Raw genomic sequence first — 16,580 nt, forward strand, 5'->3', positions numbered from 1 at the left:
TGTGTGAGCTTATTGGCGACAAATGATGATGAAACAGGCTCCTCTTCCTCCTCCTCCTCTTGAACAAGCATTTTGGCTTTACTTGAGGAAGATTAAAAGATGACTGAGGAGTTTTTGATTGCTGGAAATGATAGGAATATAATGGATTAATCAGATGAGAACAAAAATAAACTAAATTATCCAATTTCTTATGTTATGATAAAATTCAATAACTCATATCATAAATAAATGAATCATTACATCTATCACAAGTTTTATGAATTATAATTTTTAATTTTATAATAATTGAGTATTATTTTTATCCTTCAACTTGTCATTGAGCACTTTAAACTTGAATGAGTGACTTGTCCTTTTTAACTTAAGAATTTTGTTGCTTGGTGCCATCGGTGTTAATGTGGTTTAAAAATTTAGGTCTCACTTTTGGCTCACCTAATCTTTTAAAATATTTTTTAATAATGAAATATAATGGTGGGCTCACTCTGTATTTTTTTTAATTATATTCTTTACACCTTATCCCCCTCTCTCATTTCATCTCCCATCTCAAATCTTGTGTACGAAAAACAAGCAACTAACTTACGAATATCAAAGAAATTAGTTACTTGAAAGTATTCACTTTTTGTTGGTTAAAAAAAGAAAAAAACGGAAGCATTTACTTTTCATAAGGATGTTACAAATTGTAATTTTCTAAACATGTCTTAGTTAATTTTGAACTTTTACTAAAAGTTTAATGCTACATATAAAGCTATCATACTTTTAGGTCACACTTGGTTCAAGAGGAGGGGAGGGGATGGAGGGGAGGAAAAATTTTATCCTCCAACCAAACAGGGCCTTAATGAAGAATGTGAGAAGAACTTTGTAATAAATGAGGTAGTTAGTTTTTTATATTTAGGATGAAGAGGAGGCTTCCTAAATTCTCTTTTATATATATATATATATATATATATATTACTTGAAGGAGTAATTAAAATATAGCATTTTCTTAATTCAATTTTTAATCTTATATTTGCTTAATTAAAAGTTGAAGAAATTCTTTAATTTCATTTTGCATGTTCATCTTTCTCTGATGTTAAGAATTGGAATGCGTCGCAGATTTAGCATGATCTAAATCCCCAACTAAACACTAACCAGTCTTCTAATAAAACTTGTATCACTACATGTGAAAGCAAACTGAAAGCAGATTTGTTCATTGGAACTCCAAAGTCCAACTTGGCCTACACTTCATGGGACTCGTATTTTGCTCTTGTCATGGTGACGACATCGACATCTCCCTAGTTTAACAAATTTTTGTTTAGCACTCCCCTAGATAACGCGCGCCACGCCGACACGACCGAAAGATTAAACCAAACAAAAAAAAAAAGAAAAAAAGAGAAAAGAAAACTGAGCATCCCATGTAGGTCCGCTCCAAGATTCCTCGTTGTCTCTCTATTTTTTTTTATGCTACGGTTGGTTAATTCTCCAATTGAATCTGACCCAAAAAAAAAAAAAAACAGAAGAGGAAAACGGATATTCAATAGACAGTTTGAGGTTGTCTATTAACTAAATACATTATTCCTCTAAACTTTAAATCACATATATATAACTTCCTTAATCTTTAAAATTTTACAATGAACCTTCTTCAATTCTTATATTTATACAGATAACTCTACATGTTAATTTTATATATTAGTTATCTATATATAACTCAAAATTTAGGGAGATTATCCGTATATTAATTAAAATTTAGAGACTTAAATGTATATAAAAATAAAGTTTAAGGAGATATATAATTAAATATTAGGGGTTATTTGTATAAACTTAAAAGTTCAAATAAATTTATTATTAACTCTTTAAAGTTAAGAGAGTTATTTATACATGATTTAAAATTTAAGAAAGTCTTGCACAATTTAACCTTCACTAAATGGTGAAATGTTTGTGAAAACATTATTTGCAGCAGAGTCATAGTCGAACTCACAAAAAAAAAAAAATATAGTCCTTAATTGGAGTAGAAGTGCTAACTCCCTAACCAATCACATATTAAACTAGATGCCATTTTTGGATTAAAATTTAAAATTAAAATATCTTCCTCTTTCTTATTAATATAGAGACAAAAATAGATACGCACACAAATATGCAAATGACACGTTTTGTCAAAAATTTGTCCACTCCCTCTAGGCACTATGTTCTGTTTGCTGCATCATGATGCTCTGGCCAACCCCACAAACAGACTTTACCCCCTCTCTAAAAAGAGTTTGTTTTAATATCTTTTTTTGCATTTAATTAACCTATTAGCCTAATACCATCATATTTTCCTTGTTGTAAGAAAGCAAAAAAAAAAAAACGAAAAGAAAAAGGAAAAAAAAAAAAAAGTCTTCCGCTGCCCTGAGAGGGGTCTGCATCTCTATCTCAGCCTATCCTCAATGGGATTCTCAGTTTCCTCAAGTGAAGGGGACATGTCGTTGGGTGTAGCAAACTTTCCCTGCAGATAGCCAGGATTATGCCCAACACTCCAACGTGGCCGAAGTATGAAACCAGACCAACCAAACAAATCTTCGGCTTTAAAATGAAGTTGCGCCAAAATCAGCACCGAGAGCATCTCATTTGTTTGGTTCACTCCACGATCCCTTCTTGTCTCTTTCTTCCTTCCTTCCCTCTTTTCTGCCTTCTCTGTTCTCTCCTCCATCACCCGCCTCTCAGAAACATGTCTTCCCTCTCCACCTTCTTCTCACCACCACCTCATCAAATTTTCCACTCAACCCCACCTTCATCACTCCATTGCCCAATAACACCGTCACCGTCTTCAACCAAGATCAGAGCTAGCACCTCCCACAGTAGCACCAGTAAGTTCGGTAATTTCCTTCACTTACAGCCTCTGCACAAAACCCAAACCTTGGATTTCGATCTTCCCCTGCTTCACCCATCCGATCATCGTTCTCGTAAATTCGACGTCGTCGTCATCGGTGCTGGCCCAGCCGGCATTCGCTTGGCAGAGCAAGTGTCGACCTACGGTATTAAGGTTTGTTGCGTCGATCCCGACCCGCTTTCTCTGTGGCCCAACAACTATGGTGTCTGGTTCGACGAGTTTGAGGAGCTGGACCTTCACGATTGCTTGGACAAAACATGGTCCATGGCTTGTGTTTATATTGATGACAGCAGGATCAAGTACTTGGACCGTTCTTACGGTCGGGTCAGTCGGAAGAAACTGAAGGAGAAACTAATCGGACGAAGTGTCTCCAACGGGGTTGTGTTTTATAAAGCGAAGGTATGGAAAATTGAATTCCAAGAGTTTGAATCTTCGATTCTATGTGATGATAACACTGAACTCAAAGCTAGTCTAGTTGTCGATGCAAGTGGGTTTAACAGTGATTTTATAGAGTACAACACTAGGCGTAGAAACCACGGATATCAAATTGCTCATGGGATTTTGGCTGAAGTGGAAGAACACCCTTTTGATTTAGACAAGATGGTTCTAATGGATTGGAGAGATTCCCATCTCGGCAATGAGCCATATTTGAGAGAGAACAACAAAAAGCTTCCAACTTTCCTATATGCAATGCCATTTAATTCCAACCTGATATTTCTGGAAGAAACTTCCCTCGTGAGCCGTCCATTGTTATCATACATGGAAGTGAAGAGAAGGATGGTGGCCAGGCTGAGACACTTGGGCATACGAGTGATTAACGTGTTGGAGGTTGAGAAGTGTTTGATCCCAATGGGAGGGCCTCTTCCTAGGGTTCCCCAAAATGCAATGGCTTTTGGCGGGAACTCTGGGGTAGTCCATCCTTCAACAGGGTACATGGTGGCTCGAACCATGGGTCTAGCCCCGGTTGTGGCGCGGGCTATAGTGGAGTGCCTTGGGTCGACCAGGATGATCAGGGGGAAGCAGCTTTATGCTAAGGTTTGGGATAGTCTTTGGCCAATTGAGAGAAGATTCACAAGAGAGTTTTACTGTTTTGGAATGGAGACGCTATTGAAGCTGGATTTGAATGGAAGTAGGGGTTTCTTTGATGCTTTTTTTGACTTGAAACCTTGTTACTGGCAAGGGTTTCTCTCCTCAAGGTTGTCTCTGAGGGAATTAGCTTTCCTTAGCTTATCTCTGTTTGGACATGCCTCCAATCTTTCCAGGTTTGATATTATCACCAAGTGTCCTCTGCCTTTGGCTAGAATGATGAGCAATCTCGCTTTGGAATCTATTGGTTGATGGAAAAATTATAAACTACACGTACATTCATACCTGTCTTTCTCGTTATGCTTGGAAGAATGATAACATTTTATCAATACTCAGTAATTTGATGATTTATGTTTACATATACCATCTAGACAATTGAACCATTTTATCTGATTCTTCATCTTATCACCAAGTCATTCCACTGTGATAACATTCTCACCAGTAAATTCGCATGTTAAATGTAAAGTTAACTTCAATTACATTACTTTGGTTCAACCAAAAAAAAAAAAAAACCTTCAATCACATTACTTGATCTTACTGAATTTGTCAAGACTTGAGCATGTAAATACAGTATGTTTCGTTGAATTTATTATTCCATTGCCCTTTTAATAATTGATGGGCTTAATATTTGTTTCGGCCCAAAAAAAAGTCCTCTATTGGACCCAAAAGAAATTAAGTTATTTGGTTGATGTTCACAGTGATGAGCTCTGTGATGAGATTGAAATTTAAATGGTTCAAATTTAAAATATTATTATATATTATATTTATTAAAATAAAAATTTATAAAAATTATAAAATAATTTTAATAATTTTTTTATTTTTAATATAGTTTAAATTTAGTTTGAAAGGTTTAATTTAATATTAAATTTTTTATAATTAATGCATATTGACTATTTAAATGAACTTTACACAATTCATATTTAATATTAGATTAAATTATTAAAAATAAAAATTTTATTAAAATTATTTTATAATTTTGAATTTTTTTATTTTAATAACTATAAAATAAAAATAAATAATAATATTTTAAATTTAGACCATCTAAATCAAGATCTCATCACAGCAATAAACTCCTCATGAGCATTGAAACCAAGTTCAGTTATTATACCTTCGTGAGTTTTGGCCCTGCCCTTGTAGTTGATTCAGCTTTTTGGAGCATTACCAGACGCGTGATCATAAGTGGTATAACTTAAGCTTTTGGCGCAATAGTAATTTTGTAACAGCCCTCCTGGGTCACCACTGCCTCTCCAGGGTCTTTTCCCAGGCGCTGGACAACACACATGTCACCACATGATTGCCGGCTTCCCCGCTGGTGGTACAGTGATTATTCCTCACCCCACCCCACCGGGGGTCTTTTGGAACCTCCCCAGACTCGAACCTCCAACCTCTACCACCTTAACGAAGTTGAGGCGAAGTCTGGTACCACTTGGGGAAGCCGGCAATCATGTGGTGACATGTGTGTTGTCCAGCGCCTGGGAAAAGACCCTGGAGAGGCAGTGGTGACCCAGGAGGGCTGTTACATCATATGTAACACCCTCAAATTTGCAAACTGATTTTTCGCAAATCATTAATTCAACAAATTATTATTTTTTATTTTGAACCCTCATCATACCCTTATCATGGTAGAAAAATTTCTATCATGGTACATCCAAGACAATATACCACAGGTCTTAAAATATCTAAAAAAAAACAATTAGAACCATGAGGGACAGACAGGATCCTCATGGCATGATATTTAAATCAGGTCATGAATCAAGAGGGATAGACATAATCCTCTTGGACATATAAATGCATTTAATAAAAAGGATTAGAGTTTACATGCTCCACAAATAAGATATGTCCTAAGTTGGCACAAGATACATTGTATAATCCAAAATAAGAGGCAACGTAAAAGATGGTGTCTCATACACCATAATTACACCTCTGGTGCTTTCTCGGCCGGATTCGTTCCTGTAAAAATATTAACCACGGGGAATGAGACTTAAAAGTCCCAGTAACCAAAAATTAATATGTAATGATGCATGCGGATGTAACTAATCATGCGATTGCTAAGTGGGCACACAAAACATTTAACCGAACAATATTTTCAAACAAACCGAACAAGTATTTAATTTGCATGACTGCACCTTATATCCTCCTTTCGCCATGCTCGGACGCCAAATCACCCGGCCAAAGGTAAGTTGGACCAAGCGACACGCCACTCATTGGGTCCAATGAGGGCTTACCACGTGGTAATAATTAACCGAACAGAAATTCTCATTAACACCATACATTAAAATACCCTGACAAGTCATGCATCATTCAAATATCCAAACAGAAATATATCCGAACAATAATATCTTATCATGATAAACAAAAAATAAATTTTTAACCCACTTGGCAATGATTTCACATAAGTATATAACAGTATTTATTTTCAATAATTCATAATTTTTTCAAACAACAAAACAACACATAACCATTCACAAACACACCCATCACAACACATTAATAATGGTTACCTTGTGTCTTGAATAACAAGTTCCCCTTCACAACTCCTTTTTCACCACTATCTTTGTCAATATAATCTACATAATTATTTCACAATACTATATATTAATTTTACATTAAAATAAATAACTCTAATTTAAATAGTTAGAAAGTCTTAGATCTATAATCCATATTAACACTAATTTAAGATTTATGCCTCATTTAACTTCCCAAATTCTTTTCTAAAATTCTCGTACCCTAATAAACTATTTTTTTTATCCTCAAATCACTTCTAGTATCGCAATTTCATCCTTCTATATTCTAAAAATTGGCCCAAAAATAAATTAAAAAATTTTAGATTTATCCTGAAGCCTCAAATCACCTTTCTATAACTTTAAAAATACCTATTCATACTTAAATAAATATTTAATAATCAGAGGTTCATCCCTACATCTCAGATTCTACATAAATTCGACCATATAGATCTAGATTTTAACTCAAAAATTCTTAAACATGAGTTTCAACCTCAAGAAAGTATTCTATAATATTTATTATATCCCTAAGAGTTTTAACCTATATTTTTAATCCATCATATCATCAGATTAACTATCCTATAGAAAAAAAATCTTAATCAGAATATTTACTCTATCCTATAAAATAATCATATAACTAGAAAGCTAATATTATTTAGAAAATAACTATAAAATTAATTTTGTAATTAAATAAATTTTTAAATGCTAATTTAAATAGGAAAGTTAGAACATACCTGAAGAAAAGAAAATAATTTCCCTTGTGAGAAAAACGCCGAGCAACGTGAGAGGAAGAGAGAAAAATAATATAAAAATGGGATTGTGGTCCCAAAATTATATTAGAAAAAAAAACTATAGGTTTGAATTTAATTATTCAAACCTTTGGGCCAAAAGTTGCAATTTCCTCTAAATTACATCTTAGCCTCTCATGCTTCCTAATGCACACAACCCCTCCTTTTTATACATGAAGGCACCTCTTCTCTTCCCTCATCTAACTAATGTGGGACTTAAAAACAACAACCTTCCACCCCCTTTTTTTTTGTTCCTTCTACCTTCTCTTTTTTTTAACACACAATAAAAATTATTTATGTATTATATCTTAACTAAATATTGCTTATGTGATTTTAAATTTAAATTTTTAAATTTATAATTAAATACCTAACCATAATATCATTTCTAAATAACCTCAAAAAATATAAATTTTTATTATTATCATTTTTTTTCTTAAAACCTAAATTCCATAATTTCTTTATTATATAAAAATTAAGATGTTACAAATTTGCTGATGTTAATTCAGGAATTTAACAGTTTAGTTTAGTCTTCAGTAGTCTAAACTGGAGTGATCGTCATCATTCGATATATTTAATAAATTTTGTATGATGTCGTGTTATTCATTGGTCAACTCAGCCCAAATTTTAAATTTAAACGTACATTTAGTTATGGTGATTAAGTGCAGAAGAAAATATAAAATATAAAATATTCAAATTAGAAAATACTATCTACTATTATTTTCCAAAAACACTGAATTCCTATCCACAGTAAACACGTGTGGGTAATTAGGGTCAAATAATTTTATTACCCGCTTTTAATCTTTGACATTTTTTTAAAATATATTATCGAAAGATGCTTTTTTTATGAAAAAATGGTAACATATCAAAGTAACAATAAACTGAGATTAATATCCAATTTGGGCTATAAAGTCATGGACTTTAGGTTAAAGGATGGTTTACATTTCAATCGCATATTTGTTATATTCTGAATCCTAAATTATTAAATTTAAAATAATTTTACTTTTACTATTAAATTAAAATAAACATTCATTATTTTTTTAAAAAAAATGTAATCTGATGTGCAATTTTTCCACTAACCCCCCCTCCCACCCTCTTTTAACTCAAATTACATATAAGGCCTCATTTTTTAAAAAAGTAACAAAAAGTTTGGATTAATTTATCTATTGAGGTGAAACCACTCTAAATTTAATTATTTAGAGTTCAGAATATATTACATATAAGTTTAGAGTTTAGTTCAAGGTTAAAATTGAATATTAATCCAATAAATTAAAACAGAGATAAATAATAGAGAAATCTTGCGTTCCTCAGGTGCCATATAAATGAAAGGCAAATAAAAGTGTCCTGAATACATGTGAATACCAAACTGGAAATCAAGAGAGTCCACATGAAAACATGATGCCTAGCATATAAATGGCGAAACTGGAACAGAGAGTTCTGATACAATAGTAACTGTACAGTGTAAAATAAACAAGCTGATTAGAATTTGGCTAAGAGAGAACAGGAAGGAGATAGCTAAACACTGTAAATAACTATTTTTATTGACGTTTATTTTTGGCATATGTGAATACAGTTTACAGAGGAAAGGGGAACTTCAGAGCTGGCTCGTGAAAATGTGGAGGATGTTCATGCATTGGTGGTAGCTGGTGAGCTGGCCGGGTTGGTGACGCAGCAGGTACTGGTGGAGCGGCCTTATGTAATGTCGGATTCGGGTCAGATACTCCTGAATCTGCTGCTGGTGCATCCGCCGCAGCTCCACGTCCTGGAGGCGCATAAATGCCACGTCCTCCTCCTGCCGCCGGTGGCCATCACTTTGAGCTTGGCTGATCGCCGCCGATGCAGGGAGAAGCCTGTGGCGGCGAATATAAACCAGAAGCCTATCAATGTGCCAAAAGAGCCGGCGGATATGCTGGCGGCATCGGGAATGAGTGTGGTGGCGGTGGATGTGGTTCAGCCATTGGGAGCGGCGAAGAGTTCGGAGGGCCACCGCGATGCGATGGAGCGGAGGCAGGGGCGGGTTGTGCGATTCCATGAGTGAAGATAAGGAAGGAAGGATAAGTAATTGAGAACTGTGTTGATGGTTGCAGAGAGAATTAGGTATCTGAAGGAGGAGGGGAAGAAGAGTTGAAGATGCGAAGTGAAGGAGAGTTAGTTGCAATATGTGTCGAGAAAATGTGAGCGCTATGTGGAAGTTTGTCTTGTGCTGCCGTTTTCTCTTCCACTTGCGGGGCTTGGTGGTTTCCACAGGTGTCGCCTTTCTACCCCTGAAATCCCGCTTCTGATCTGACCGCTTTACTTCGTTCCCCCGCAGAAAAGGGTTAAAAGTTAAAACAACACGCCCTTCTCATTCTCATGTATCTCGGGGACGCAAAATTGGAATTCTCTTACCAGGAAGAACATACGCCAAATGAAATTCACGCCAAATTTTCACAACATGCATTTTCATTTCTAAAAATTACAAGTCGTGTGTTACACTTACACCTATGGGAAAGAAGGTATTTTTCAAATTAGGGTGCCAGCTGCGCAATTCCACGTGCCCGTGTGCGAATCAAATGGAAGCTCACGTTTTGTGAGAATGCGAGGCATCGATTTTAATACTTTATATACTACATACATACATGTGCTTTTTATTTCTATTAATACCCTTGAGCTTAATATTAATTGTGTTGATTCTTTATAAAAATAACATTACTCTTTTTATTTTAAAATATAAATCAAAAGAAGTTTTGACTGGAAGTCAAAAAAAGTTGAATTTTACATATTAAGCAATGCAACAAGCACATAGAAATATTGATTACATTGTCAAATTTGCCCCTAATAAGTGCACTGAATATTGAAGTAGTTGGGAAAGCAATTAAATTTATTGAAGTAAATAAGATACAATAGAAAAAATCTTAATAAAGACTTATTTAAATTTAAAAAAAATATGTAAAATGAATTTTTTTCCAACAAAAAAAAATTAAAGTAGATAAACGAGGGCTACGCGGTGTCTTATAAAAGTCGTGAAATGTCCGCCCACTTGAATTTGATTGGCTTCTGTTTTAAATAAAGCCCACGGGCCTTGCTTCATGCAAATGGCCCTCTCCGCTTTATTTCGCCGGGAACTGTTACCTTGACAAGTTAGCTTTTCCGGTTGGGAACGACCCATCAAGGTCACAGTGTTGGGGAAACTGTCCCTTCTGGTTTTCTTCTCTATCTGGAAATTCCACCTTCTCTGCTGAGTGAGATAGCTTCCTAAAACCTCATGCCTGCTCTGCCTCTGTTTTCCCATTCAAATCCATGAGATGAGACCAATTCAACTTCCTGAGCCGCCTAGCCCTACCTCCAGGGGTACGCCGGACATCTTCGAATCTGGAATCCACAGCGTTGTCAGACGCGCTGTCGTCATTGGAAACGGATTTCCTAGTTCCGAGAATCAGAGCATCGGATTAGTTCGCGCCCTTGGCCTCTCTGATCAACATGTCTTATACGTAAGCCTTTCTCTCTTTCTTGGAAAGAGAACTTTTACGTTGTTTATTCTTGACACTGCATTGGGTCCTTGTATTGTAGCCGGTTGCGTAATTTTTCAGCGGTTTATGACGTTTGTAGTGTTGACTGGTCTTGAATCTTGAATTTGCCCTTTTGATACTGTCTATCAGCGGTTTACTGTGAACAAACAAATTCTCTGTGAACTGCGTGGGGCATGATTATCAGCGGTTTGCTGTGAACAGATTAAGTTCTCTGGATAGCATGAAGGGATAGGACCCCTGGGGTTGGGCAGGTAGAATTGATATGCTGTCAATGTGCCAGCTATCTCCAATCCCATCTGTCCATTCTGATCTCAGAGGGCAGTTATTGTGGAAGTCTGTATAGGGCATCATTTTTAGTGCTGGAGGAGAGTATAAGTTGAAGGGGCATGACTCTTCTCACAGAGAGGGGCGGGGGTTTTCCTTTTGTTTTCTTTTATTCCCAATAACTAGTACTCGTTCTTTCCATGTAACCTGTAGAGTTAATAGTTGAGAACCAATTGTAATTTAGGATACACGAATTAGTAGTTTGTGTTTTAACACTCATCAGCTTCTAAGCACCAAGTTGACACGTGAGAAGGTAGCCTTTGGGGATGAAGATAGTAATTCTAAGCCTAAATGAAAGTAACAGTTGCAACTAAAGAAGTTCCTAATGGATGTTCACAAAGCTAAATATAGGAACTTGACACCTGAGTAGCAAGGCCACGCAGTGCTAGCATGCCCTTCATGTTTCGTATGTTTTTGTGATAAGAAACTTCAAGACTCACATTAACAACACTTCTGGGGCTCTTTTATATCTGATCGCCCCTTGTACTACCTTTGAGGCTGTTTTCTGATGAGTATGCCTCTAATTGGGATGAAATTTCGCTTTGTCTTACTTGCCAAGGGTGATGCTGGGAGAAATTTGGTTTGGGATTGACCTCAGGTTTATGCCTATCAGCCCTCATGACTAGCACATAGCTCCAGAGTGAGAAAGGATTTATATGATCTTGGTTGTTAGAGGCTGGAATGCTTTATTAGCTTCATACCTTACTGATTGTGTGGAGCCTAGTCACCTATTCCCAAAATATCTTGCAACAAATCATGAAAGACGGTAAGCTAGAGGAGAAGACACACCTAAAATGACAAAAATAAGGTTGTCAATCATTAATTGGCAAATGGAAATGTAAAAGCAAGAAAAGACGAAATATGGAAGGCCACCCCATTCAAGGATAGGGTGGTAATGAGGATGATAATAATGAATAGGGATAACTAAGAACTGAAGGAAATGAATGCCTTAATGCCGGTAAATGAGATAAGGTTTTCATCCTGGTGATATTTAGTCCCCGATACTGGTAGTTGGTGTCCGGTGAGAAATGTTGTTATGATTGAGAGTCGGTATTTTCTTTGTTGTCATTTATACAGAGAAAAGTTGGTTTTGTTTTCTTTGTTATTCATTGATTTGTAAATAAAAATTGAAAGCCATGCCTTGCATATAGGAAGTGATTAAATAAGCAGCCACATATGCTGTGCCATGTTGTTGTATATTTATTGCTTATTCTCAAGCAATGTTCATATTCTGGCTCAATGCGTGTCTTCCTTTAGTAACACTATGTTCATGTAAAAACATCTAGCATAAAGGTTAATTTGCTGACCAATTTATGACTGAATTATTGCAGCGGGTTACCAGGCCAAAGGGAGGGGTTAACGATTGGCTTCGCTGGCTTCCTGTCTCTTTTCACAGAAAAATATATTATTTAATAAGGCTGATTCATGGCTATTCTCAACTACTCACGAAATCACAGGAAAAGAAGTTAATGCCCCTACCTTCAGAAAATGGTGTTGGCTTATCAGCTATTTTAGAAGCAGATGTGAAGCATATAGTAAATTTGGCTCGTGAAACTTATGAGAAGTACATACCATTTCTATTCTTTTAGTTGTATAACTGAATGTAAATTAAAATGATTTTCAGATCATTGGTATGTCTAGTTTTCCCCCTGTTTGCTCATGTCATGGCAATTGCAGATACTGATATCAAAATGGTTTTGTGATTAATAATCTTTTTATTCAACAAGAGCTGGATGTCTATATGAATTATAAGTTTATTTAAAATTTTACATTGCATAGGCAGTAATTGATTTGGAAGTTTATTTCTTATGGATGATTAACTAATACAGCTTAGATCTGTCAGCCCCTCTTTGACCTTCTTCATTAAGGAGAAGAGCTAGACACAAACTTGTCCAAGATTTATGGACAATCTGTGTTGGAAACACCTTTTGTTACTCCAAATGAAAACGTTCTTGCTTGTTTAACTTGATGCTGGACGAGATCTAATTGCTATATTGTTCTGATTCCCATGTCTGTAATATTAGTCATCATTCCTACACTTGTTTCTCCTTTCAGCTTTAGTCACCATCTTGTATTTTCTTCTCAATCTCTGGCTACTTGCAAAGGTTGATATGGTTGATATTTTTATCCAGGGAGGGCCCCTTACTGGTGGTTGCATCTGGAAGAGATACAATTTCTGTTGCTAGCTCAATCAAACGCTTGGCATCTGACAATGTTTTTGTTGTTCAGGTCTGCAAAATTAATTCATTTTTTCATTCAACTTTTCTGTGACATCTTGTAGTAGGCAATTTTAGTGGATATTTTAGATAAGTTGGGTGAATATTTAACTGATACGTGATTGTGTTTTTATAGTGATTTTTTTCTTTTTGTAGAAATAATCACTATGATTCCATTCTTCATGCTGTATATGCTTTTTTTAAAGTATGACCTCAACTGATGTTGTCAGTTTTGATTGATTCTAAAGTGAGAGATTTAATGCCTTTAAAAGTCTTCTAGAATGAAATCCAGCAGGTCATTGGCAAAATGGGTGTTATAAATGCATTCCAAGGCACTTGGCTTGCCTAACTATTTTTTTGTCTTTGAAACCCGAACCCCATGTGTATATTTTTTTTTCCAAGTAAATGTTAAGTTAATGCTTTGAATTTTTGAGTAAGCATTTTATCTGAAGCTCTTTGCGTGATTTCTGATTTTAATTTTGTTGGGCAGATACAACATCCAAGGTCACATTTGGATAGGTTTGACATGGTGATTACACCTAAACATGATTATTATCCTTTGACTCCACAAGCACAAAAACAGGTCCCTTGGTTTATTCAAAAGTGGATAACTCCACGTGAGCCTCCTGATAGTCATGTGGTATGTATAATACACATATTACCATAAATAGCAATGTTATGAGAGAGAGTAATCTTATTTTGATCCTACCTGTGGTCTATTCCTGAGTGTCCAGTTATGCGGTAATGTAAATTCAGGTTCTCACAATGGGGGCCCTGCATCAAATAGATTTTGCTGCTCTTCGTAATGCGGCCATTACATGGCGGGATGATTTTGAACATGTGCCTAGACCCTTGCTCGTGGTCAACATTGGAGGACCAACAAGTAATTTCTGCAAAACTCTTACTAGTGGGCATGTCCAAAACCGATGTGTTCTTGCAGTTTACATTTGTTACAGTCTAATTTCTTCTTCTATTTTTTTTTGTGAAATTCTAATATCTTATTTGGTATTAATAATTATGTCAAAGTAAGTGTGTAGTGCTGTGAACTCTTTAAAAAATCCAGTGAAAAAATGGAAAAGATGGGATGGCTAGCGGGATGTACAAATAAAGGGAAAATGTAGGGAGCAAGGAAGAATCTACCTGGAATGGTCAAAATCATTTATTAAGGAGATCGAAGAATATGGTCATGAGGTTGAAAAAGAATAAATCCCTTCCATTCCCTCCGTGAACATCTAATAGAAGAGGAACATGAACAGGGAATGAATTGTTGGAGAAGGATACTGGAGAGCAGAGATGTTGAGAAATAGGAAAGAAAAGTTTATAAAAGGCAACTAGGCACTCCATTTATTGAGCTAAATCACCTAATTAACTGGTAACAACCGAACACATCTATCTACATGAGATCTAATATTCATGTTCGAGTTCAGAAGAAAGTGGATATAAATATTAAGGGGTTGGCTTTTATAGTTAGGTCTATAACTATATTTCAGATGGATAAGCACCTAATCTGCTGTAAATTCAGTTCTAATGGCTATTTGGGATAGATATTTCCATTAACATTATAAAAAAGCTCATCTGTTAGCATTGGCGATAGTCTCAAGTTATATTAGATTTAAGAATGGGAGTTACAAATTTAGCTGTTCAGATGCACTACTCAACCATTGTCCGAGCTGGATCATTGGGTAGTAGCACCTTTATATGTGATGAGGGGTGTAATATCACTAATATGACTTCCATGGCCCTCCTTCAATGCTTATTTTACCAATAGTTGATGAACGAAAACAAATTATTGGACGGGGGACAAGTCCTGGCAAGCTGGACAGTGGAAATAACTTAAATAGTACAAATGGAAGTACCATAGCAAATGTTCTGCTCATTTCTGCCATTACTTTTGGTTTTTGTCACACCTGAAGCGTGTAAAACTTGTGGATTAAATATTGTAATTTCTGTATTTTATATATAGGAAACTGTCGATATGGTGGGGATCTCGCAAAGCAGTTAGCAAGGTCTTTGCTCAGTGTTCTTGTTTCCTGTGGGAGTGTGAGAATATCCTTCTCTGAGAGGACTCCGCAAAAGGTATAGTGTCCATGACGATTCTGACAAGAATTTTGAGAATCTCTCTTTATTTCCGACACTGCTGCCTTTTTGAACAGCTGTCAAATATCATAGTGAAGGAATTGGGAAATAATCCAAAAGTTTATATATGGGATGGCCAAGGTAAATATTTATTCAAAACTGTCATCTACTTAAATATGCAAATTTTAGTTTAACTTGGTCATTAGACCCTGATATTGATCTCCACGTTTTTCAGAACCAAACCCCCGTATGGGGCATCTAGCTTGGGCCGATGCATTTGTTATCACTGCAGATTCAGTTAGTCTGATAAGCGAGGCTTGCAGCACTGGGTATGCCCGTGAAAAAGCATCTGTGTGTCAAAACATTCTTATGTACTTTCGTCGATTCAAGTTTTTTAGTACCATCTCTTTAACAATGTAACAATTTTGCTGTTGTAGGAAGCCTGTCTATGTTATGGGAGCTGAGCGATGCAGGTGGAAGTTCACAGAATTTCACAAGTCATTGAGAGAGAAAGGAGTCGCTCGGCCATTCACAGGGTCTGAAGATGTAAGTTATTGATTGTCATTATGGCTTAACTATCAAATGTTTTTTTGGTGGGCTTGCAAGGCAACTTCCTATCAAAGGCATATTGAATAATGGCATATATAATGGAAGGATGGAGGCTTTGGAATCTACATTTTTGAGTGAAAAACTGATTACAAATTAAGAGGGCTATTAATCAGAAACCTATGGAATTCATTAGCTTTAAGAGTGTGGTTAGCTAAAGCTATTACTTCATCAACCGATGAAAAAAAGATCTACAGTAGTTTTAACCGGGTTAATGTTGCCAATAAATTTCAGATGAAAGAAAGTTGGAGCTATCCGCCCCTTAACGATACTGCTGATGCTGCTAAAAGGGTTCGTGAAACGCTTGCTTCGCGAGGGTGGAAACTGAAGACGACGTAGAAAGTATAATTTTTTTTGCGCGGGTACAGTAGAGTTCAATTTGAGTGTGAAATAATACGCGTTTTTTAGGGCCTCCTATTAGGGGGCATTAATTTTTTTTTTTCTTTTTTGGAACATGCAAAAGCATGAATTTTCTTTGATAGCATGAATAGGATATACAGATGGCGTGCCCTGATTCTTCAACCCTAACAATTTTTAAGCGGATGTATTATAGAGCATACGATCTTGCATTTATGGAGGAGGAGCTTCTATGTATGGCAGTTTTGTAAATGGGGTGAATAAAATTGTTTTTGAGGAAA

The 16,580-nt window shown here is 35.9% G+C and overlaps 2 protein-coding genes and 1 long non-coding RNA gene across 4 annotated transcripts; 2 read left to right on the top strand and 1 right to left on the bottom strand.

Annotated features, from left to right (window-relative positions):
* The first annotated feature begins 2,449 nt into the window (after positions 1-2,449).
* Positions 2,450-4,282, top strand: LOC129314270 (neoxanthin synthase, chloroplastic-like). The gene has a single exon (XM_054957655.1). It carries the CDS (start codon positions 2,474-2,476, stop codon positions 4,175-4,177), a length of 1,704 nt encoding a protein of 567 aa, XP_054813630.1. The 5' UTR covers positions 2,450-2,473; the 3' UTR covers positions 4,178-4,282.
* A 1,467-nt stretch (positions 4,283-5,749) lies between these two features.
* On the bottom strand, positions 5,750-7,329 carry LOC129312895 (uncharacterized). The gene is made up of 3 exons (XR_008593756.1): positions 7,161-7,329; positions 6,427-6,492; positions 5,750-5,875 (listed from the first exon to the last, which is right to left on the bottom strand). It is a non-coding gene; the product is annotated as an uncharacterized LOC129312895 (long non-coding RNA).
* A 2,927-nt stretch (positions 7,330-10,256) lies between these two features.
* On the top strand, positions 10,257-16,580 carry LOC129312643 (mitochondrial fission protein ELM1). 2 transcript variants are annotated; one of them, XR_008593643.1, is made up of 10 exons: positions 10,257-10,681; positions 12,376-12,608; positions 13,177-13,273; positions 13,751-13,900; positions 14,017-14,143; positions 15,224-15,336; positions 15,414-15,477; positions 15,572-15,687; positions 15,774-15,882; positions 16,177-16,580. XR_008593643.1 is itself a non-coding variant. In XM_054955318.1 (10 exons), the coding sequence occupies exons 1-10, from the start codon at positions 10,496-10,498 to the stop codon at positions 16,279-16,281; spliced, it is 1,278 nt and encodes a 425-aa protein (XP_054811293.1). In that variant the 5' UTR covers positions 10,263-10,495; the 3' UTR covers positions 16,282-16,580. The 2 variants fall into 2 exon arrangements, 1 of the variants encoding a protein (XP_054811293.1); XM_054955318.1 differs by having other exon boundaries at positions 10,263-10,681; positions 15,572-15,665.

This window comes from Prosopis cineraria, unplaced genomic scaffold, assembly GCF_029017545.1.
Source record: "Prosopis cineraria cultivar Desert tree isolate PC_DT_omini unplaced genomic scaffold, ASM2901754v1 PC6, whole genome shotgun sequence".
Taxonomy (NCBI): Eukaryota; Viridiplantae; Streptophyta; class Magnoliopsida; order Fabales; family Fabaceae; genus Prosopis; species Prosopis cineraria.

Excerpts from the sequence above, each read along its gene's own strand:
- LOC129314270 (XM_054957655.1), top strand. The coding sequence starts at position 2,474 with ATGCCCAACACTCCAACGTGGCCGAAGTATGAAACCAGACCAACCAAA.
- LOC129312643 (XM_054955318.1), top strand. The coding sequence starts at position 10,496 with ATGAGACCAATTCAACTTCCTGAGCCGCCTAGCCCTACCTCCAGGGGT. Across the intron at positions 12,609-13,176 it reads GCTCGTGAAACTTATGAGAA|GGAGGGCCCCTTACTGGTGG; the intron begins GTACATACCATT and ends ATTTTTATCCAG. Across the intron at positions 15,337-15,413 it reads CTGAGAGGACTCCGCAAAAG|CTGTCAAATATCATAGTGAA; the intron begins GTATAGTGTCCA and ends CTTTTTGAACAG.